The 24,678-nt window shown below is 45.9% G+C and overlaps 1 protein-coding gene across 3 annotated transcripts in view; it reads left to right on the top strand.

The window, feature by feature from the left end:
• SSH2 (slingshot protein phosphatase 2) overlaps nt 1–24,678 on the top strand; it is an 87,495-nt gene that overhangs the window by 23,246 nt on the left and 39,571 nt on the right. For 2 of the 3 annotated variants that reach the window (XM_031506470.2, XM_031506469.2), the window contains exon 2: nt 4,380–4,423. In XM_031506470.2, coding sequence (XP_031362330.2) covers nt 4,380–4,423 — 44 coding nt within the window. Of the gene's footprint in view, nt 1–4,379; nt 4,424–16,321; nt 16,437–24,678 lie in introns of those variants that run through there. The other variant, XM_021551047.3, reaches the window with a different exon arrangement.

Genomic DNA, 24,678 nt, shown 5'->3' with positions numbered 1-24,678 from the left:
ACACTGAGTAAATTGGTTCACACAAACTGCCACAGATTTCTGATTCTCTGTGTTGCAGCTGTGGAACTTGCAGACTCTGGATGCCCTTTTCTTGGTGGCCAAGTGACCCTTTTTAGTACCAAACTGCTACTAGACTTGGTCAGACTGGAAGTGGTACCTGGTATGGTTCTGCATCTCCCCTCAAACCCCAGTGGATTTATGTGTAGTCTTGGGCTTCTTGCAAGAAAAAGGGAACCTTTTATCAACCCAGGTTTTGGAATCAGCCCTTGTTTCGTTTTCCCAGGCAGTGTTGTTGCTGGCACTTCAGCCATACTGCAAATGCAGCATGTGTGGGCTTTTTGCTCACATAGTTTATTTAAGAGATTGATACAACTCAGACTACTGCAGAAAAGACCCTCTGCTACAGAAATGTGTAATAGATATTTGGCAGTGCGACTCAAACATTTGTCTTGCTTTGTTCCAGCAAATGATTTGAGACTCTTGATAGGACCAGGTTTGTGCACGGTCTGCTGTTGAACAGGAATCTATCAAATATTTCATCTTGGAAGGCATTAAACTTCAGTTCTGTCTGATGTCCATGCACAGATCCTCATTCCTTGGACTTCATAAGTCTGCACTGAGTTGCTTCCTTGGGCATCTGGTGCCAGTCCCATGCAGATATTGGGTACCCCAGGGCATCTCCACTGTCACCACGTGTCTGTGTCAGTAGTTGAGTTGAGCCCTAAGGAATCTGATCATCCAGTGGATGCTCTTATCTCTGTGTGCTTTGTGTTGCATTAGAGGAGAGTCTGTGGCTGCAGCAGTGGCACCCTCTGCAAGACTTGACCAGACTGGGTTATCCATGTGTTGGGAAATAGTTGTGGGAGGGTGGCTTTTGTACTGACTTGCTTAATATTTGCTGGCACACAAGGAGAGCTCCCATATGAAGAAGCATGCACTGCTCTGTATGGCTGCAGCCCAAACAAAGGGACACTGGACACTGGTGGATGCTGTGAAAGGAGCATTTGCATGGTTTAATGAATGGATCAGTGCCTGCTTGCACAGCCTCTGATTTGACTGAAGCAGCTGCCTTCTTCCCAGCAAAGGTCATGTTCATCTCAGAGACACTTTGTGTGTGTCTGAGCAGCTAGGTGGTATGTAGGCAAAGAGTAGAGCTGGGAGAGTGCTCATTTAATTACAGTCCTTTGCTTTGTAGTTCCTCCTTTGAGACTGAGTCCAAAGCTGTCCACATGGTGGACGTTTGACCATGTTCAGTGGAAAGCCCCTCTGATGGCATGGATACATCTGGATGTTGCTGTGGGTTTGGGGGGAATCTATATTAACTAGTCTTCTGTAGTGTCTGAAGTGTTTACCTCACAGGTACAAGTAAGATGTTGACTTAAGGGGTCAGTAGACTCTCTAAATTGTTGGTGCTGTTTTGATATTTGCTGGCTGTGACCACTCACTCCTGATAAAAACACTTCCCAGGCATTGTCTATACGGTCAGGTATGTTGGCATAAAATCATACATAGCCAGCAGTTATTAAATGGGAATCCTTTTAAGCTTTGAAAGATGTTTTTTTAGGGTGTAGTCTGTGTGAAATGTTCCTTGGTTAATAGAAATGTAGTGATTATTAGGCGCATGACTTAGACTAATAATCGTATCTTACAGTACAGGAACTTGCTGTGATGATGTTCCTGATGTTAAATCCAGGCAGACAGCTCCAGTCCCCGTACGTAAGAGTGGAGATTGAATCTTGTTTATCATTACATCAGTCTGCAAAAAGGAGATTTATAAGAGCAGAATTGTTTGCATGACATGGAGTGACTCCCATTGTATAGAGCAGAGCAGCACTCCAAAATTTCTCTCCTCTCCCTTGCCCTTTTGATGACAGATAGCTGGCAGTGGATCAAAGCACAAACAGGATTAATGCTTTGCATATTCTGTCCTACATGGCCTGAAAGGAGCAGAGATGGAATTTTTCATCTTTCACTTTAAACTGCATTTAATATCGTGGCCTAGTTTAGAGCTATGCGACTCATTCCTTCCATTTCCCCTGAGGCCTCTGTTTCTGGTCAAGGAAAGCAGGACATGACTCCCTCTGGAGCTCATCAGTGCTGCTCAGCTTCCTCCTCCATGCAGGCTGGTGGAGGAGGCTGGTTTGAGGCTGGAGCAATCCAGCATTAGGAATCTCCAAGGAGCATTTGTGGCAGCTGCCATTTCTTGGGTCTGTTGCTCTGGTCACATCACTGGTGCTGCAGGGCACAGGGAACCCAGAGCTGGGGCAGCATCCAAAGTTCTTGCCACCACCTGTGCAAAGGCAGCTGTGGAAGCTGGAGTGGTGTGGAAGGTCACACCTCCAAATGGCTGCGTTCACTTTCCAAGGATGCTGTCCGAGCACGATCCTTCTCAAAGGTGTCCTCAGAAAAGAATGTTTGAGCCTCATCTTGGCTGATGAATTGTTGTGCTGACAGCAATAGTCCTTCACCTTTGGAAATAGGCTGGAAATGGCGAGACGGCGTGCAGGTGCTGGCTTTAGGGGCCGTGTCAGCGCTGGAGCCGCGTCCCCTTGGAGCCCGTGGCGCTGGAGCGGCGCCGGGGCGGGCGCAGGCTGTCCTGCCCTCCCCTCTAGCGGGGACAGCCCTCACTGCAGGCTCCCGGCGGGCGCCCGGGGTGTTCCGTGCCCGCCGCGCTTCGCACCGACCGCCGCGCAGCGGGAGCAGTGTGTGAAACACGGGAGCATTGCCTGTATCTCCGACACCCTCTGTCCAGGGATGCGTTTGCAGACGGGACAAGTGGATTGGGTGAAGGTGGTTCCGATACCTGGATCTGACCACTCTGTAAATCCAGGATGAAACATAAGGTCCAGGGAAGGCATAGGCTGCAGGCTGGTCAGAGTTGCTGATGAGAAGAGGAGGAGGCTGCTGAAGGTTAGTTTTGTTCCAGACAGCATCCCAGGTACTGGCAATGGGTCTCTTGCTCAAATCATGCTTGTCTACAGTTCTGTTTTCGTAGTCAGTTATATTCTGAGTGAATATGCTCCTCACACAAACCTGCTACATCTATGTCTGGTATCAAAGAGATGCAAGAGTTTCAGCAGAGACAGATGGTGATTAATTGGGCCATGTCTGGCCTCCTCCACACTGAGCTCCTTAGGGTTGAATTTTGAGGGGAGCTAAGATAATGATCTACATATTTCACGATCTTCTCCTGTCATTTGTGGGACTTTTGGCTATGGCACACCAGGCTTGCCAATTGCTGTGACAAGGATTTTTCTTGGCAGGTAGAAATGGCTATTCATTATAATACTAAAAATGTTTGCATAGCTTGAGTTCCTGAGCAGTACAAACGAGACTTCAAGGGCTCTTTCAGTTGTTTTGCCTTGCTGTGGAGTTTGAGGAACTTGTTCTCTAGCTAAATACACACTTTTTCTTCAAAAACCCCATCATGTCTTTAGCAATTCTGCATGTAATGAAACATCTTCCCCTCCCTTCTGACCTCTTTCTTTTGCTTCCCCAATTCAACTTCTTGTAAACCCACAGGAAACTCAATTGGAACTTGTGTTCTGGCAGGATTGCCAAAGGAGAGCTGCAGGAGGGAAGCCCAGAGCAACCAAGAACAAAATTATCTTTTTCCTTCCTCTATCTGAGCTCTGGTTTTCATGGGATCCCCTGCCCTGACAAAACCCTTGGCATGTTTTAAAATGCTTTTTCCCTGTGGACCTGCACAAACATAGTGAGTTCTCACTAATACAACAGATCCTGTACCCCATCTCCAGTGCCTGGCAGGGCGTATGTAAATGTACTGTGAAGCAGAAGTAATTGCTGAGATCTCTCTGCTGAGGTATTGCTTTGGGCTGTAGTAGATAGGCCTAGTAAAATTCCACAGCACATTAGAGATTGTGCATATTAATATCTCATCTAAAGCAGCATAATATGTCAAATTTCTCCTTTCTGGTCATATCTGTGCTCACTCAGTCTGATTTGTCAGGTTTATTACGTGCTGGTTTTGTGGATTTTTACACTTGATTGCTGACACTGGACTATGAATTAATATGATCTCCATAAAGGTAATAAAAACCCAGAGATTTTTGCCCAGAAATGAACTATGTGTTTGGCTCTTGGCCTGCCATATTTGGCAGGGGTCACTGGAAGTCCATGCAAAAGCATGCAAAATCCTGCAGGGGCAAAAATTCCTGTAACACTGAGTTTTTAAAAGGCTTTTGAGAGAACATGAAGTGACAGCTGAGCAGAAAGTGAGTTCCTCTCTAGTGACAGCTGCATGCAGGAGCAGGGAGAGTTCCCCTTGCCTTACACAACCAGACCAGTGAAATGCAAGCCTTTGCTTTCTGCATGTTTTAAAATATATTAATGTTTTTCTCCTTTCCTTATGCATGCAGGAGGCAGACAGCGGGGAGGAAGAATGCCGGTCCCAGCCCAGAAGGTAAGATTGTCACTCCAGGCTCACAGGAGTCCTCCAGGATGCCTTGCTGTGTGGAATGTTCCACAGGGCTTTTGCTGTTCCTCTGACATGTCCTGCAAACACACTTCACTTTCTGCCTGTTGTTGATGGTGCACAACCATCTTAAATTGACCTTGCTGAAAAATGGGTTCTAGCAAAGGGCTTGCTGCAGCAGGAAATGGGAAAAGTCAGACTGCACACTAAAAAATAAATATGGGGAACAGTTGGCGAAGATGTCAGTGAATATATTCTCCAAACTGCTGTTTCTGTAGCTCCCTCCAGTGTCCTGTTTTGCTTCTCAGGATTTAGTCCGCCATCAGAGTATTCTGAGAGGTATAACCAGACTAATAAACTCCCGTTCTCTGGTTAAAAAGTCCTTGTTGCCATCAAGGGTGATCCTCATCCATACAGACACCTGCTGCTTAAATAGCACGTTCAGTGGATTTGTGGATATTTGCTGCTTATACAGGTAGTCAAATTTATGCTCCAAAATTAGGAGACACTGAGAAATTGCAGGGGATTTTTTTTTTTTTTTAATAATTGGGATTGTTTTGCAGGGAGGTGTTCACCTCTTGTAAATGCTGATTTCAGTTGCTTCAGGAAGAACTTTTTTTGGTAAATGTTATTTGCTAAAAAATAAACATTGAAACTCAGCTGACTGAATTGTGACAAGTAATGGTGATTTTTATAATGTAGGTATACTCTGCAGGGTAAGACTTCTTGGGGTGTTGTAAGCTTTATCTCCTTTCCTCTAAGCCATCAAAAAAATATTTCAGCTGAACCTAAAAAAGCAAAAATTGTATATATCAGGTGACTTCTCCAATGGCAGGAACACTTTCTTGGCTTAAAATGTTGCAGCCAGATTTTGGGAAAGGCTTCAGATTCCCTCCAGAGGGAGTAAAGGGGAAGTGAAGGTGAAATGGTTCTCCCTTTATGAGCTCTCTGGCTGTTACGGTTCTTTGCTTAATGGTGTTTGTGTGAGTAGGTAGCAACAGAAGCCATAATATCTAGTATTTCAAATACTTGAACGAGATCTGGGCTTTGTGTTTTGGAGCCAACTTGGATAAATCTGCAAAAGAAAAAGCTTTCCCGGTTCCACATTCCCATGATTCCACTGTAGTTCTGTGATTTTGTGGCTCAGGGAAGATGCCTGCCCTGTTTACTTCAGTCTTCTAGCCCTAAATGATGATTTAAGAATTGCTGTTTCTTCATTTTACAGTTTTCATGAGTGAGAGGAAAGCTGGAAAACACAATTCCCGAAGGCTTAAATTGAACTCAGCTAAACTCCAATTTTTCATTTCACTCTTGGCCTTCCAGCAGTCACAAGATCAACTCATGACTTGATCTCAGTATACATAATGTATTGGAAGGGATGGGAGGTATTTAATTGTTGTGGGCACTTAGCAACCATTGTAGGTTAGGTCTGAAATGAGCATTTTTTTAATATATTTGAAATAACTTCCTGGGGTAGGAAATGACAACCTGCTGTTGATGTGGTGATCTGAGCTCTGTGACTCCTGTTACTGAGGTCACAGAGCTAACTAAAACCAAACTCCTTCTGGGGGAAAACAAGGGGGTGGGTGTTAAATCTGTTTGATTACAGTAGGATAAAAATAATAGAGTCAAATGGGGTAAGTAGTGAACCTGGAGTCCTGCTGTGGAGGAGCAGCAGATGTCCATAAACAGTTCCTGAGTATATCTAATCCCCAGTTTTCACAAGAACATAGCAAGTAGCAGCTATTAAAAATCCAGGCAGTAAAAAGGCTACAGATTGAGTTAGGCTTAAAAGGAAAAGTGTGTTTCCAGCTGCAGTGTCACTCAGGTAGTGCTCTGCAGTAGCCTGACATTCCTCACTGCCTGCCTGGGCAGGGCCCAGTGCTCCTGGGGCTTCATTCAGGTGACCTGGCTGCAGCTCCAGGCTGTGGTCACTGTTTGGGGTGGGATTTTTTTTTTTGCCGATTGTAAAATTCTGATGAGGAGACCTTTTGTCTCCTGCGGTGATGGAAAACGTGTTCACGTGCTACCTCAGCACTCAGGCATCAGGCATGTCCAAACTCACCCTGGTAACTGGACACTGAAGCCAGGAGTACTGCTGTGGGAGGACTAAATGTGTGTTTGCATAAATAAAATAACTTTTCAAAGGTTATTAAATAGGATCCTAGTGCACAAAGGTTTTAATGCTTGCAGGGGTGTTAGTGAAGACCTCAGCATAAGCACATGGACTTGTTTGGTGTCAGAAGATTTCTGCAGTGGTCAGTCTCAACAATTATTGGGTAGAGCCTTCATTTCCATTCCTGTGTCCCCACATCTCTGCACAGCCTGGGGATTGCTGTCTCAGAAGAAATGTTACACTCAGATCCAGCTCAAGAGCACTGCTAATCCTGTGGTTAGCAAAATCTAGATAGCTTCTTGTGTTAGGTTTCTGCTGTTTATCTTTCCTCCCTGATGAGGTGTGGGATATCTATTGAGGTGAGGGGAGCATGCAGGAAAGCCTGGCAGCAGGACAGCAGGAGGGACAGTGTTTGTTGAGCAGACACTATGAAGAGCAGCAGACTAAAATGTCTCCCAAAGAAGCAGAGAAATAAGTTACAAACAGAAGCTTAAACTTGTAGGTGATCACCATACTTAAACAAAATGATCTGTCTGTTTGCTGACCTGTGTTTTTTAAGATCTAACACCAGAGAGGCCTGTGATTGCCTGGACTGGGTCTCACAGAGAAGGGAGAACTGTGTGAAAATGCTGTTTAAACATAAACCTGCTCTACAGAGCATTCAAATGACCTGACAAGTCTGCACTCGACAGCACCTTCATGGACTGAGGAGCTTTCTGCTTTGGAATTTAGCAGAATCTGCTTAAACTTTTGTCCAAAAGATGGAAAGAGCTATCAGAGTGCAGAAAGAGAGTTCCTGTGTGCTCTGCAGTCATCCTTGGAAGGTGCTTGAAATGGCATTTCCTGTCGAAGAACTCTTTTGTGTTGGTGCAAAGAAGAATGATTTGTTTTCCTACTGAGGCAAGTACTTGAGTATAGTGAACATAGATCTGACTTCTACAAATATTTCTATCCATTATTAAAAACCCCAGCAAGTTAATGCTGCCAATACCTGAAGCTAAACAAATAGGTGAAACCAGCTTGGCTTCTGCAATATTTTTTCTCACACCCAAGCCCTGCTCTGTGTCCAGCAGTGACCATTCATGCAGTTTATGGATGAGATCCCCAAAGCCCCGACACAGATCCAGGCTCTTGCTCTGGAGTGCCTGATCAAGCCAGTCCCTGTCACTCTTGGCTAGTAGAACTGAGGCAGTGCTGCATAAGCAGATGTCCTGAACAACCTATTTATTATGTTTATTACCTTCATAGCTATGTTCTGACATTTTTATTAGGCTGTCTGGAGGCTGTGGAGCTAAACTGGCCTGCACATCCCTCCTGTCCCCAGACATACTGAATACAGTCTTAATGAAGCATCTGTGTTAACAAGCTCTTTGCAGCATCCCAAAATTGGTTGTTAAAATCTACCTAAAACACACATATATTGAGCTGTGAGTTGTATTTACACCTGCTGAGGTATTGACATTCAGGTTTTGTGTGCTCTGTGCCAAGGTTGAAAGGATTCAGCATCTTTGTTTTGCTGACAAATGACATCTCTGGGGCCTGGGGCAGCAGCGGTGCTGCAGCTGCATTGGATTTGCTGTCAGGATCTGCCTCTTGATTTTTGGGTTTTATGTCTTAAATGGTGCCTCTGTTTCCACACCATCATGATTCTACCACTTCTGTGTGCCTTGAAACCACTCTGGTTGCTGAAATGCAGCATTTGAGGCAGCTCAGTAACTGAGCATATAAAATTGGGTGAGCTGTATTGCCTAGTGAGGCTGCCAGGGACTTCAGAGGGATTCTTTGAACTTTTATGGCCTGGCAGTGGGTCAGACTAAAGTCCATTTGCTCAGGTAGAGCTGAGGAGCCTGTCCTTCCCTTCAGGTGCCACAGAAATTACATCCTGTTTGAAATCTGAAACTTGTTACCTGAAAATATTCTCAGAAAGTGCTTGTCCTACCCTCTTCAAGTGGAGGCAAGAGTGTGGTGTTAAATTATAATTTAAAAAGAAAAAAAAAAAAAAAACACACCTTCTGCAGCACAAGTATGGTTACCTTCTTTGGTTTTTTTTTTAGTTAAAACAGTTCCTTCCAGGAGTGAACTGGGAAGGAAAGCAAATCAGATTATTGGCATGATAACAGCTGGATGTGCCAAGTTGCCTCAAGGTCTCAAGCTGTGAGTAAATACCTTTGTTTTAGGAGCAGAAGACCACAGTCTGATGCAGGAGCTGATGGTTTATAGCAGTGTAAAAGTTGCTTTTCAAAGAGTAAGTGGAATAAGTACATGTGCTTTTTTTTACAGGGCAGCAGCTCAATAAACTGTAAGCCACTGTGTTTGATTTTTAAACTGAGACCTGTTGTACAATATTTGTTAATCCCTGCGAGAAATGGGGGGTGATTGTGTGATACTGAATTGCCTGCACTTCCAAAGGCTCATTCACACTCCACACTGAGGTGTGTGGGTCTGCAGCGTCCTGTGACAGCTGTGACTTTTGCAGATGTGTGTCATCACCATTTGGTGCTCCTGTGGCAGGCTCCTGCTGCTCCTGGTTATCCTTAAAACCTACCTGGTGTTACAGGAGACACTTCCAAAAGCCATGTGCTGAGAGTTCTGGCAACTAAACCTTTCTTGTGCTGCCTTTGCTTGCTGCTGCAGCTGCCAAACAATTATTCTGTTGGTATTTGAACAGTAGCTGGATCTTTATTGGGTGTGCAAGACAGTTTGTTAAGTCCTGTCTTTAGTAAGACAGGGCTGTGTGTGTGCTGTACAGGAAAACGTGTGTTTATCCATGCTGGAGATTACTAAGCTCTTGTAGTATGAACCTTATCTTTAGAATGTATTTCCTGAATTCATCTTTCTGTCTTTCCTTTCAGTGACAGCTCAGCCTCTCTCTGGCATTTACTACAGCTGCTTGGGGAGAGTGTAATGCTGAGATAAAGAACAGTTCTGGTCATTTGCCAGCTCTGCTGACCACCAGAAAAAGTTCTGTGGGCCAGATTCATTACAGTAGCCTTCATTTTTGAATACCAGTTATTTTATCACCAAACTGCAAGCAAAAGTATTGAACTGGCAGTAAAATTTGGGTTTATTAGATTAGTAACAGGTATCTGCAGGGCTGATTAACTTCAAGATCTGTGTTTGTGGTTGCGACGTGTTCAGTCCAGTCCGATGACATACCTGTGGATCACAATACTGTGTGAGATGATTTCAGGTGTGATCTTCAGGCTGAAGGATCAAGCAGAGTAATATCATTGCCTTGCCAAATTACCAGGTAAACACAGGGAGCTAGCTCAAAATCTGAATGCATATGAAAAGTGGTTTTGAACTTACCATTCCAAGTGTGTGAATGGAGGAGAATGAGGAACAGGGCAAGGACATGCTGGGAAGTAAAAGGAATGAAGGTGGGTCAGATCCTTCAGCTACCAAAAGGAGTCCAGAGCAGCTGCTCCCATGCACTTGTGCTCTTTCAGAGGGTCACAGAAGAGGGGCTGACCAGGAGGTGCCTTAAGGATTCCATACGTACTTCTGTCTCCTGCTGAGCATGAACCAGGTGCTCTAAACTAGAGGATTTTTATTCCTTTAGAATAGAAACTGAAATTCCCTTTCCTGGTGAGACACCTTCACAAGACTTCAAAGTTAAACATGAATCTTCAGAGCTTTCAGCATTTTGGGGATTTCAGACACTTAAATGTATTTTGATAATCTGAGCCAGGGTTTCTGGACTCATTGCCATTCAGCTCTTTGGTGTCTTTGCATCAAAAACATTCCTTTATAAAATTGGGTGAGTAGATGGTTTGACAGTTGGGAGGATTTAGATCTTTCTTTTCCACAGGTCACTGAAATAATACATTACCTACCTGGTGTTGCTTGTTGAGAGCAGACATTGCTGCCTGTGCCCTTTTTCCTGCCCGGGTCCCTTCAGTCATCTTTGCTTCAGGCTCTGTAAAAAAGGTGTAATTGAGCATTGACCTCTCTGTGTCAGACCCTCGAAGATTTAATGATAAGTAAACTACACAGTGATTGGATGTTCAGCTGGTGAGGGAAGGGTTTAATGAACTGATAATATTGCAAAATAGGTGTTGAATTCTCAGCTGGGTAGCCTAATCATCGATCATGATGGGCAGCTGACCAAAGGGCTTTAAAAGCAGGGGTTTGTTCTTTCAGTGATGCTTATCTCCCTGCCCCTGTACTTGGCTGATTTCTTTGCTCAAGAACTGGAAACAGAAATACTCTTTGACAGCTTAAATAACCAAATTTAGAATGTGGCTTCCTGTTCTGACTGGTTCTTCAGGATTAAAGTACAGTAGTTTTGCGTGCTTTCCCTGTTCCTGCCTCCCCCTGCCTTTTTTTTTTTTTTTTCTGTTTTTTGGGTTTTTTTGTTTGTTTGTTTTAACTAGATATGGGCTCCTTTATAATTACTTGGTTAAGTTCCCCTGGCTGTGTGTAATCCAGCTGGTGTATGTAAGCCCTGCCTTGGTGGGTGGTATGTCTGTTATCACTGGGAGAGCTTTGTGTCTGTGCTGTACTCTATCTCCTTCTGCCCTGCGTGCATTGGCTTGTTTATGATGGCTGCTACTGAAATCACTTCATGTTTTCCTGATAAATTGGACTGCAGAACACAGAAGTCTTCATCTCCCATGCCAGAACCATCCAGAAGGCTTCTGACAGCTCAGCTTCTCCTCTGAGGCAGAGGCAGCACTAGGAGATGAGTGCATGAGGTGCTGCTCTCAGCCAGTCGGGCTCTACCTATTTACAGGTTTGCTGCCCTAATTTGAAGCTCTTCCCAAATAAATCATCTATTTGGACCATTAATCCACTCACACTCATCTGTCAACTCTGTTTAGTGCTTAAAGCCACATGTCCTCACAGCAAAAGGATGATTTAACTGACTTCCCACCAAAAACGCAAGGTCATCAGGTCCTGTGACCCTCAAAGAGCTCAGTGTGGCAGCAAGTTTTTCAAGGCTACCCCTTAGGACCCTTTTCCCATCAGAGCTGAATGCAGACACGGCTGCTTTGTGGACAAAGACTGAGTGTGGCTGCCGGTGAGAACAAAAAAGGACTTGGCCCCACCTCTGCACACGGAAATGAACTTGCTACCTCTGTTCCCCAGCAGTGCCTGTGCAAGACTCCCGTGCTTGGCTGTGGGCAGGGACGTGTTGTTTTTCAAATTCTGTGACTTTTCATAAATATCACCGGAAGCAGCTGTTAAACAGTACAGAATAAACTTTCCACATGTGCAGTAAAGGTGGCTGAGCAGACACGGCCGTAGCACTTCGCTCGGCAGGGAGAGGATGTGCTGGGGATGAGGGGGAGGTTTGTTTGTCACAGCAGTTTCACGAGTTTTTTCATAATCCCCTGAAAACATGGGTCTGGGTTCTGCATTGTCTTTTCTGTGATACTGATAATAATGATTATGGGCAAAATTCCAATGTGTGATAGCCTCCCACTGTCCCCTTTACCTTGAAAATGACCAGTGTTACAGCTGTAGCACTTTCCATGTTTGTAGGAACAGAACATTCCTTGCTTTTGCAGAGAGTACCTGGACTTCAGACCAAACAGGCATAATAATACCCAACCCTTGACACCCACTGGAGTTAGAAAGACTATGACAGTATATTGTGTTCATTAGGGTTCTTCAAAAAGAGAGAACTGAGGGGACCGGAGAAAATGTCACTGGTTGGTGTACTGTAAAATGAAAAGAGGTCATCAGGTCCCCCTTTATATAGACTAAAAATTGAAGATGCCTAATAAAACAATCATGCTCCAAATTTAATCATGTTAACACGTGAGCAAACACTCAGCAAACCCCTGTGGGATAGGAGTGGGTGGAACACGATGACACCCACACCTTTGTGTGGTCTGACAAGAAGCAGCGATTCAGCCTGAAGCTGTTGATCTTGGATGGAAACAGAAGCTTGATGAATGCCCTGTTTGCATGTGGACTATGTGCACTGACAGGACTGGGTGTCCAGCTCTGAGCATACCTCCTGCAAGTGTCAAATCTGGCCGTGCCAGTGCCAAGCCTGAACTAAGCACCAGGGACTGAGTTGACAAGTGCTAGTCCTGTGTAGGACACAGGATTACTCTGTTACACCACTGTGAGTTCAAAAACTGCTAAAATGCACCAGCAAGGTGAAACAGCTGAAGGTACTGTGTAAGCTGCTGTGATCGTGGAGTTTTGCAATGCAGACACCAAGGAAAATGATGACTGTATGAATAAACAATATGTTGTCAGCCTTGTCTGCCAGACGGAACACTACAAGTCAATAGGAGAGATTTGTGTATGCATGTTCTCCTTCCAGCCCTTGAAACTTCTTTCCAGAGGCAGCTCTGGTAGCATTCCTTCTGCTCCCCCCTCCTGAAGTGTTTGCTCAGACACCACTCACACTCTTTATTTTTTTTTCCATTGTGCTTCCATAACTGGTTCTAGCTGCTGCCTTATTGTAGCAAAGGTTTGGGGATGGGTGTTTTTATGGTGTGTCTCACGTGCTGTATATAACTCCATTTATTAGTTTGTGTGGTGTTCAAAGGTTAAATGGGATCCTGCTGCCCCACAGCAGGATGGTGTCACGGTGCCTTGTGGGGTTTGCTGCCTGCCCTGTTGGGCCCCGCTGGTCCTGGGGCCTCCTGGGGAGTGGGAACTGCTGAACAGAACTCAGACAAGCAGTGCCCTTTCCCCTGCAGCAAAGTGTCATTTCGTGCACTGGGCTTGAGACCCCAGACAGGCGTATTTACATCTTGTCATGCAGTGATTAATGGCCCTGCTCACATGCTCTGTTGCAGCACGGCGGTGATTTAGGCTGCTACCTGTCATCACTGCAATTTTGTGCACTTTAAATTCTTCGTGTATTTGTCCCAGCAGAGTGCACCTGCTTCCAGCCAGGAGCAGTTTCTTGGCTGTCTTATGACTTGCTGCCTAAACTCCATCTCATGCATCCCTTTCTTTTTGCCTGCACCTTGCTCCTGCATGCTGAGAGATCAATTTACTGGGTCTAAACTTTTACTCCTGTTTAAACATAGGGGCAACTTTGACAAAGAAACAGAGTTATTCTTTAAGTCTGATGTTAAAAGCAAAATATGAAAATAACACAGTACTTATTGCTGTTGACTAGTTGATAGCGTGGTGATGGGTCAAAGATTGGATTTGATCTTGGAGGTCTTTTCCAACCTTAATGATTCTCTGAGTCTCCACAAATCGACATGGGAACTGAAAGGCTGATCTCACTAATATGTACCTGAAATCAGTGGCATTTTCAGGCTGGGGTTTCAATCTTTATGGCAACAAATCCAAGTTCCAGCAGCTGTTATTAGTGCAGATTTCAAGATACGAACTTATTTGAGAATTTCCTATTTCTGTTCTCTATAGGTTTGAAAAGAAAACAAATGGGATATTTCTGTCATCATTTAGTTCCCTGGCAGGTAAAGATGCAGTGCATGGTTGTATCAATCCAGGACTAACTAATTAATTTACAAATCTATTATCTATATGTTATGAGTAGCTGCTTGTAGTTAATCACTGCACTTGTTTTCAGCAGGGTTTAAGGGCTTGCCTTGTAATGGTAGTTATGTGTAAGAAATCTGACGTGTCCGGACAGTATCTAAGTACATTTAGTTTTCTACACTGTTTGAATAAAGCCCTTAAGTTATTAATTAGAATAGAACAGAAGTTCTGGGCTTGTTTTTCAGTCTGTGAATGTGTGGTATGTGTTACTACTGCATATGAGGTTCTTGCCAGTCTCTTGACCTCTGGAAGGATTGAGTTACCCTCCATTTCTTAATCCCGATTTTTCCATTGCTTCTTGCAACTGACTTCATTTCTGCCTAACAAAATGATTTTTTTTGGCATTGCAGCAAGCTGGCACTGCATTTTCTTTACAGCTGCGAGGCACCATTACCAGAGCTGTGCTCCTGGCTATATAGGATGACATTGCTTAAATTGTTGCAACCAAACAATACCCTAGTAAAACTTGCAGAATCACAAGTTCCACTGCTTTGCCCTTTTCTCTGCCCATCCCTGAAGTGGAGATGGTCAAGACCTTTCAGACAAGTGTCTTCTTGCTCCTGTCAAGTCTTCTATCAAGATCTGAAGCAGCTGCCATCACACTGTGTTGATTTTTTCAACTTCTCTCTGCTTCTCTGAAACTTTTAGTTAATAATTGGAAATAAAGCTGATGAAGCTTTTGGCTTCCAGCTCTGCTGCTAGATCATAGGGGCAGCTCTGCAGTTGATGCCTTGGTATTTTTTGCTCTTGAGTAGATGTCATTGACAAGTAGTTGTGTTTAAACTCACATCTTCCCCTGCCAGCTCACTTGTGCCTCCTTGCTGGGCATGTGCCACCTGGAGCAGATGACTTAAGACTGGTATATCGTGTTCCTCTGTGGTGGGATGTCATGCATTCCTATGGGAAACACAAAACTTGAGTTTGCTTCCAATCCAAGGCTCCTTGGTTGTTCGCCCGCGCTGCTTGCTGGGTGTAAGGGCTGGAGAATGCCGGTCTGGGATGGGCAGTGCAGGGTGGGATCGAGCTGCCCCCGCTCTCCCCAGTGGAAAACCGGATTGTTTCCCTCGCACTGTAACATCTGAATTCCCAGCAGCCAAACGACAGGACTTTTGTTCTAAATAACTTCCTTTCTTCCTCTTCTCGAGGGGCTATGGAGCTAAAGATTAAACAGCACTGAAAGGCAGCTGCTTCTCTTCTCCTTTGGCAGAAAGCAAGTTGTCGCGTCTCTGCATATGAAAGTTACTGCCAAGAACTCTTCCCCTCATATCCTGCAGAAGAGAAATTAAGGTCGTTTCCTAAGCACCCGAGTTGTCGCTGCCTGCCTTTTGCAAAACATCGTTTGATGTGCTGCATCAAACCCGTTTGCAGGGCGTGCAGCCTCGCTGCTAGATCAGAGAGAGAATAAAGGAGCGGGGGGAAAGGGAAGGGAAAGGAGAAGCTGGGCGCACCCACGGGCGGTGCTGTGCCCCGTCCGCGCTGCCGCTCGCCGGGTGAACCGGCAGCTGAACCCGGCCCGTGAGCGGCCTGTCCCTGACCCATGTGTCCCGGTGCCGCCTGTCCCTGATCCATGTGTCCCGGTCCCGCGGGTCCCTGATCCATGTGGCCCGGTTCTGCCTGTCCCTGTTCCATGTATCCCGGTTCCCGCCTGTCCCTGATCCATGTGTCCCGGTTCCGCCTGTCCCGGTCCCGCGGGTCCCTGATCCATGTGTCCCGGTTCCGCCTGTCCCGGTCCCGCCTATCCCTGATCTATGTGTCCCGGTCCCTAATCTATGTGTCCCGGTTCCGCCTGTCCCGGTCCCGCCTGTCCCTGATCCATGTGTCCCGGTCCCTGTTCCATGTGTCCCGGTCCCGCCTGTCCCTGATCCATGTGTCCCGGTCCCTGATCTATGTGTCCCGGTTCCGCCTGTCCCGGTCCCGCGGGTCCCTGATCCATGTGTCCCGGTTCCGCCTGTCCCGGTCCCGCGGGTCCCTGATCCATGTGTCCCGGTCCCTGTTCCATGTGTCCCGGTCCCGCGGGTCCCTGATCCATGTGTCCCGGTCCCTGTTCCATGTCTCCCGGTCCCGCCTGTCCCTGTTCCATGTCTCCCGGCCCCGCCTGTCTCTGTTCCATGTGTCCCGGTCCCGCGTGTCCCGGTCCCGCGTGTCCCGGTCCCGCGTGTCCCGGTCCCGCGTGTCCCCTCCCTTTCCCGCAGCCCCGCGCCGCCACGTGCGGGGTGGGCGGGGCAGGGGCGGGGCTGCCCGGCCCCGCCCTCGGGCCGCGCCTGCGCGGCGGGGGCGGCGCGGCGGGCGCGGGGCAGAGCGGCGGTGCCGATGCCGCGGGGCAGGGCGGCCGCCGCGGCGGGGAGCGATGATCCCCTACTTCTCCGACAACGCCGTCATCTCCCAGGGCGCCATCGCCCAGCTGTGAGTACCGGTACACGCCGCCGAGACTCCCCTTCGCGGTACCGCTCCGCCTGCCCCGGCTCCCGGCGGCTCCCGGCGGCTCCCCGTGCTCGGGCGTGCGCTGCGCTCGCTCCGCTCTCCCCTCTCTCCCCTCCTGCCCCGTTTCCCGTAGTTCACTCCGCCGCCGGTTGCCTCCGGGCAAACTTTCCCCTGGCCGGCACCGCAGTGTGTAAGTGCTGATAAGCGCCGGCAGCGCCCGGCGGCTGCTGCTCCCTCACTTCCCTGATTATTCTTTTTTTTCACCGCGAGTTCTCCGAGTCCCGTCCGAGCGCTTCTCTCGGTGTGACGCGGGAGCTGCCCGGGCAGTCAGGGCTGCGCTTCCTGCCGCCGGAGCCGCCGGTTCCCCGTGCGGGGCCGGTGCGGGACCGCCGGCAGGCTGGGCGCTGGCAGCGGGGTACAGATCCCTGCCCGCATACTTTCAGCCGTCTTTTTTGCTCCAAGCAGAGATTAGCTGCTTGATCTGATCTCTTGGGTTATCGCAGAGCGGCAGAGGGGCTGGGGTGTCCCAGGTGGGAGCCACAGGAGCAGGTCTGAGACATTAAACTCAGCACCTGCGGGTCACAAGGCAGAGACGTGCGCTCTGCCAGTTGTTCAGTACTGTCAGTCTTGGGCAGCTCTGAAGTGCAGAGTGTCTCCGTGTCCCAAACTAAGCCGCATGGAAAATCAGTCTCTCCAGCTGCACACACCCCCCCACCCCCGCCTTTGATATGCAGATACGAATAATCATTTAATTTATAAACAGTTAATAGCCACTGCCTGGGTCGTGGGGTTTGGCTGGAAGGATTAAGGAGGGAAGTGGCAGCTATGGGGTGGTAGATAAGGCGTTCAGAGAGATAGTCGCCGTGGTCTAGCCATGCTTGATACTTCTTTAAAGAAGCCAACAGATTGTTTTATCTCTTGAAAGCATCATGAAAGGCTTACAGATAAAGTGCTGCGTCCCACCTGGAACTGTGTTGTCTCAAGAAGCTCCTGCTAGAACTGCAGCTGCCTTGCATTTACAAAGTCTTTAATAGATACCTCTGCTTATGCTTCATATGGAAATGAGTCCCCGGACTCTGTGCCTTCTTTTGTAAGCGCTAGCAATCACTGCTGCAGTTGGTAATCGCTTCAGCTAAGTCTCTGTGAGCCTTTCATACTCAGCCCAAAATGTTCGTAATTAGTAATTTTTTCCATTCACAGTGTTGCCTGTAAACATCAGAGCTTCCCCTGCGGTTGCTGATAATGTAGGTTTAACAGAGGTGTACCTAAACTGTTCTTCCAAAGCAGTGATGCAAACTGGATGTGCCCTGGGCTTTGGGAAGTTGCAGTAATTCTGGAGTTGTGGCGAAAACCCCAATATACATTTCCTTGGAGCTCCAGATGATTTACTGAGCTAGAGTAGGTAGCCAGGTAACAGTTTAAGTGCTTTTAAGGTGTTTGTTTTATCCACTGCTCAAACACTTAACCCCCAGGAGTGGAGACTGTACGGAAAGGGATCAAAAGAAAGGGGAAATGCTGTTCATCTCTGCTCCGTCCATCACATGTCACATGGATCCCTGCAGCAAAGTGCCTCGTGGTGGTTTAAATGGCCACTTGGTTGGAAGGACCACCCTTTCCTTTTCTGGGGAGAGAGATAACAGAGTTATCAGTGGAGCTTACGCTGTCTTTTGCCTCCTGTGAGGGAAGATTAATAAGCATGAGAATGACAGAGCTTTTGGCCCACGAAGAAATGTTCTCACAGGGATGAGTATTGGATTAATATTTTGCTAGTGTTCTCAGTCAGGATGGTGCTGTGGCTCTTGGGCTGGCCTACTAAAGGCCAGCATTTAAAGTTTGTGCTCCTAATTACAATTTCACAAAGGCTGATTAATACTGGATGTCCTTATTTGATCATGGGCAAGACCTAAAAATCCAGATTTAGTTGTTTTCTATGCTAAAAATGTGTTATCTGTGGAATGGGAAGGGCAGTGGTGAACCAAACATGATCAGAAACTTCTGTTTCAGTGTATTCTTTAGTAGATGTATTTGGCTGATCAGCTCTGACTTTCAGAGATCAGCAGAAATTACTCTTGTGTTGACGGTTTTAGTCAGTAATGTAGTCAGCTGGTCTGGGTCTAATTCATTTCAGGTTCACAAGGATTCAAATAATGTCCGGGAGACTTGTGTTTATCAAAATGCTCAGAATTTATAGTTGTAACTTGTTCCAGAAAGTCTTGCTACTCTCACTGAACCTAGGGGGAATTCTGCTGATTTGCTAGTTTATTTGTGTGTAGGATTCAAAAACTTTGGTCTACTAAAACTTTAAGGCAGCTGATAGGAAAGATAGAAAAAAGCAAAGCTTCAGATAGTCTGCAAATATCAAAGAGTTTTTAACAAGAAACCTGGAGGAATTGCCATGGATCAGTTCTTCCTGCCTGCAGTTGCTTCCTTTGCCTCTGGCCAAGTTGAGTTATTCAGTTCATTGCTGGTGTCACTGAAGTGGCTTTTTCAAGTTTCTCTGATAATGCCAGATTCCTCTGTCACCCAGTTTTCATGTTTATCTCAGGATGACCCAGCCATCAGGGTGCTCACTTGGGGTTTGAGAAAACCCAACTCTTGCTTTCACTGTGCCACATCCTTCCTGTGAGTCTTACCAGGCTGTGCTCAGGAAGGTGCAGAGGGATGCCCAGCCTTTGTTCACAACCTGAGGATTGACCACCTCCCTTTGGTGCTGGCATCCCTCTGGCATTTTGAAACATTTTTTGTTGTGTTTAAATACTTTTGACTCTGCTTTGGCTTCTTTTCTGCCAGGCAGCAGTGGGAGCCCTCCCTGGGCATAGTTGAGCACATATTGAAGCACTCCTGCCCTGTTTACTCCTTCATCTGCCAGCACTCGTCTTTTTTATGGATCTAAAAGCACGGATACATTCACTGCTTTCCATGGTTCTCATGCTTGCCTCATACCAGTCTATTTTCTATTATAAGATGTTAACTCAGTTTTTATATGTAATTTAAACTTTGAGGGGGGAAAAAGAATGAGCAGGAGTAGACGCTTTCTTCACTGCATTGTGAGTTTATGGTGTAGCTCTTAAGGGGAAAAGAATAAACCCAAGAAGTTAAAGTGAATTCTTGTCAGTGATAGGTAGACACAAAATGTCCTTTCAGACCTGACTTAGCAGTTTCAGACCTGAGTTGCTCTCTCCTGTAATCAGTTTTCTTCTGACAACCCTTGTGTGCAGAGTGTGAAGAAACAACACTTCACAGTGTAAGAGGAAGTTCTGAGGCTGTGCAGGTAATTACAAACTGTACAGTAAATGACAGCAGTGGGTAATTCAGGCTCATTGTGTTGCCACCTCTGTGCTGTAACCTCTCTTTGTGCCCAGCCTGCTTGGTCCTTTGTCCTCCCCCACCCCTTTCATTTTCCTCTGTCACACGGCCATGGCTTTTATGGTGGGAAATTTCATGACCCCCTAATCTTAAATTGTGCCAAGCCAAGTCAGGAACTTGGATAGGTGTGCGGCTGCTGTTGCCATCCATTGGAGAGCTGTTTATTTATTTATTTCTTGTATGGGAAGCCTTACAACCTTTTTATCTCCTTACGATGTTGTTGCTGCCAAAACCCTTGACCGTTCAGCAATTAGACTGCAATCCTCTGAGTAGCATGTTATTGGAAATCTTTAATTGCTTCTGTGCCATTGTAAAGCATTTTTTGTGCGTATTTTAGCATTGTGCTGAGAGTCACTGATATTTAAGAGTTGAGGAGGAGATGCTTGGAAACTGCTGCAAAAAAAGCCTGGAAGATCAGCAGAGTCATTCCAGTTAGCACTGTCAACTCTGACTGAAGTCGCCTTATGAGCTGAGGGTTGCTCTGGTTGGAAGTGTTTGACATACAGAAAGTGGTTGACCAGCCCTTCATGTCTTGTAGAGCCTGGTAGCATCAGGGCAGAGTGCAGGAGTTGTTTTCTCCATTCAAGCGTGCACTGTGTGCTCCAGGTTTGTAGGGCTGCAGAAGACAGCCTCCTACCCCGTCAGGGATGTGATGGGAATGTGCAGGCAGGGGAACCTGACCCCTTACCCTTCCTGCCCACCCCTCCACGCAGCTGAGCTCACCCTGCACAGTGGACGGGCTTCCTGTTGACAGAGCAGAGTCGTCGGGGATTTCTCATCTTTTTTATTTTTTTACTGCTTGTGATGAAGCAAATGTGATGTTTAAGAGGCCTCTTACTACCCACTGATTACTAAAAACTGTTCAAATAGGTTGTGGTATTTGCATAAAATTAGTATAGTCTAATCATTAAGTTAATCATTAACCAAAGTTAATCATTAACCAAGCCAGGGCTGTATTGTTCATAACTACTTTTCCTGTTTGGCTTTTTCTTTTATTCCCCTGGAAGCTGTGGGTATTTGTCTCACTGATCCTTCCTGGTAAGGGCTGGAAGAGACACAGAGATGGTTATCGGACATCAAATCAAAACCTGAGCCACAAACCAGTGTTTCAAGGACAAACCCCCTACGCCACCACTCTTTTTGAGCAATATGTTTTAGTTAGGAAGCCCACGCTGCTGGGCTGCCAAATTAATGTTTTAAAATGATTTAAATGGTAAAGTTGACTCTGAGATTGTGTTGTCTTGAAACATCTGCAGATGTTCCTGTTTCTGGAAATGCTTGGGATTTTTCTAAAGACCACAAAGCAGAAGGACCCCAGTGAGATTATCAGCAGAAAAAGACCTTTTGGGGCCAGTTAATAGCTGGCTGGGATTTTTTTTCAGGACTCCACGTCCTTGCACCTTTATCACAGAGCCCCTGGTTAAAATACTGCTTCATTGTTTTTAAAACAACTTCAAGCTAACTTTCAAGCTAACAGTTCCTTCTGACTAGTGTTTGTGGGGTCAGAGAAAGTTGAAAACTCTGCATCCTGTTCTGCAGTAGGCTCTGAAGGGCTGTTGTCTCCCCTGTATTGGTTTGACAAACAGCATTTAAATTATCAGCTTGTATGGGCTTAAAACTAATTCAGCAACTATTTTTCTCCAGTGTAACATATGTAATGTGTACAGAGCAAATTTGCAACTTGAGTTTCCAGCCATGGTGTTTCATAGCAGCTGGTTGAAGACTGAAATTTTCACAAACACATGGAGCAAGACTCACTCCTGTCCTTAGCAGTAAACACTTGTGCTTTTGCTGAAGTATTCCAACACCACCCCTTTGCTTTCTATGTGCAGCTTGGCCCGAGCTTGAATCCAGCAACTTGTGAAGGAACTTCAGACTGGCAAGAGCTGTTTTGCAGCCACCTATTGCTGGGTTGTGTGGGATTAACCAAGTGTTTTGTGACAGACAGCAGCTTTCTGGTTCAAGGACATCAGCCTGTGGATGAGGGAGGGTGGGGAAAAGAAAAGCCTATAGAGGTAAACTTAAAAGACAAGTCACAGAGTTGCTGAAGGCTGGGAGTGGCATAGGAATCCAACCTGGAAGATCTCAGTGTAGGATTGACATTTTTTGATGCTGGCAAGTTGATAAATTTGGGCACTTCTATTATATTGAGGTGACAGACTCCTTGTTCGGTACATTTTCCTGTTTATCCAGTACTTATCTGCCCCTCATCAACATCGTGTTCAGCTCTTTGGGCTCTCTGATTTACTTGCAATAAGCCATTTAAGCAGAATGCTTTTCCTCAAAACACCTTTGTTATGAATAGGCTAAATCCAGGCTGCTGAACCAGAAATGATTTAGTCCTTTCTTTTAAACAAATGATCTTTGTCACTTATTAGCGAACTCTTTCATTTGTTCACACACTTCTCACAATGGCTTAATGAGCTCCGTGCTGTCCCACCAGGCAGGGCTGGCTCCTGCCTGGGATCTCCTCGGGAACGCTGCAGGTCGGGGTTGGGGTTGCACTGTTAAACTTCCAGCTTTTCCCTGAAAGAGCAGAGATCTGTGACATCTGACTGTGGAGGCACCCAGGTGGATCAGAGCGAGTTCACCCCAAGGTCCAGAGCTGTCTGGAGGTGCCCAGGGACCCCTGTTGAGATGAGCTTGGAGTTGTCTGTACTGTGGTGTTATGGTGCATACTGTGCTGGATTTCCTCACTCCTTGTGATTTGTTTGCCAGCATGAATAGAATAAATTTGCTTCTCTGAGGCTCTTGTTGCCCTGCAGCTTCTTTTTGTACAGAATCCCAGCTGGGTGCTTTGGAGTGGGCTGTTACCTGTCTTGGCTCAGGCACCTGCAGCTGACAGACTGGCATGGGCAGCCAGTTCTGTGTGTACTGCTGATGTTTTGTGAGACTCCAAATGGCAGGTGGGACTGGAGTAGGGTCATTTTGATTAGCAAATGAGAAATTTACCTTGATCAGGTTACAGTGTAAGGGGGAATCCCATTTGCACAAAGGTGTAAAGAGCTATCACGAGTCTTAACCACTGTCCTCCTATTAGTTTCCTACTTGCTTTCTGCAACTCGATACTGAATTAAAATGAATCCAAGTTGTGGGAGGAGTTTTACTGGGGGTTTTTGTTTGTTTGTTTAGTTTGTTTGGGTTTTTTTAAGGGCTCATTGCGTGGTGGTGTGTGAAGAGCTTGTCACTGGCTTTGTTGTTGTTATTGTTAGGGTTGGTTTGTTGGTTTTTTTTCCCTTTATTTGCTTTGTAAAAGAGATGGAGAAATCAAAAAACAAATGCAAAGTGGAACAGCCACATTCCTCTGTGGCGCAAAGACTGAAAGACAGTCTAAATAAAAACAAACAGTTTGTCAGCACCATTTCTAGCCTTCCTGTTGGTTTGCCATGATGAGAAAATTTCAGGAAAGCAAAAGAGGAATATCCATGTGCCTTGATAGCAAGCGGGGGTGACAAAAATACCCACCGCAGCAGTGGGTGAGGCTGTGTCCAGTGTGTGTGAACAAGACTGGTATGTGGGGGTGTCTGAGCCAGCCCAGAAGCTGCATTTTGGGAAGTGAGGTCAGGAGATGGACCAGGACATCACCCAGATTTCCAGCACAGTCCCCAGCAAAACTTTGACACTGCTGTAATCTTCCTGACTCTTTTGTCCTTAGTTCCTTCAAGTACATAATGAAATGTTCGATGAGAGGCTCTCTAGCTTGAAATTAAGCAAATATCTATTCTGGAGCCTTTTAAAAAGCTGTTTAAGAGCCTTTTCCCTAAAGTACACTGTGTTCTTGTTAGAGACTTTGCTGGTTCTGTGGTACATAGCAGTGTTTAGTATTCTGATGGTCTTTCTACTTTAATGTGTGCTTTTTAAAGGGGTTTCTATGCTTTTAGGAAATACGAAGACCTGAGTTAACCACAGAAAATTTGCTGCCAAACTGCTTAAAGTGCTAATTCTGCTGAAATTTAGCACCTGACTTTAGCAGGGATAAACACATCTGGAATCTCTACTCTTTTGAGTTCAAACTGCTGTAAAATAAAACTTTTATTTAATGTGTTTCCAGTCTGAGTCTTAGTCAGCAAAACTTTGCAGGGTTTTTATGTTGAGTTAAAAACTCCTTTATATGCATTTTGAAGTAAAGCATTGACATCCCCCTGAAAGTCTCATGAAGGTGCTAAAAGAGTTGTTTCATTTGCAGCTGTGCTGAGAAATCACAAATGCAAAACTGCACAGTGATGTTTCAGAATGAAGCGCTTCACTGTTTTTCCTTTAATTTACTTTTTTTGTGAGCAGATCCCATGAGGAGTGGATGGTTCACAATACTGCTTCCCTGCTTGTATTTAAAGTAGCTGTATAAAAACATTTCAATTCATAGGAACATTTTGAAGAAGTTTTCTTGTCTCCTATTTAGAGATCTCCCAGTTCCTTTTGCCTCTTAGAGTGCCCTTCGTGTCAGCTTTTATTTAAGTTGGGAGATGCTGTGCTGGTGTTAGACATCCCACAGTCTCTCAGCTTCTGTTTAAAGTGGTGTATGGTGAGTGATTAATGGAAATTATTTCGGGAATAAAGGACTCCTGGTAAGCTGATCCCTATTCAGAGCACCAAAAGAAAAAGCAGAGTCACAAGGGATGTTGTCTCCAGGAAGAACTTGTAACATCCGCGGGGGGAAGAGTTGGATTGGAAAGTGATGCTGAGCTTGCATTTTGAAATGGATCATAATTATATCTCATGGTCTGATTTGGAGAGCTTTTCCTGATGGCTCCGGAGGCTGATTGTCACTTACACCAGCAGGATGTTGGAGTGGTTTTTGTGGCTGCTGTCAGGGTAGGTGTGCTGTGCTGGGGGTGCATGCTCTGAGCTTCTGGGGACA

The sequence above is a fragment of the Lonchura striata genome, chromosome 20 (assembly GCF_046129695.1).
Source record: "Lonchura striata isolate bLonStr1 chromosome 20, bLonStr1.mat, whole genome shotgun sequence".
NCBI classification, from domain to species: domain Eukaryota; kingdom Metazoa; phylum Chordata; class Aves; order Passeriformes; family Estrildidae; genus Lonchura; species Lonchura striata.
Note: the sequence above shows the minus strand (reverse complement) of the source record. Positions and strands in the feature narration are given on the sequence as shown.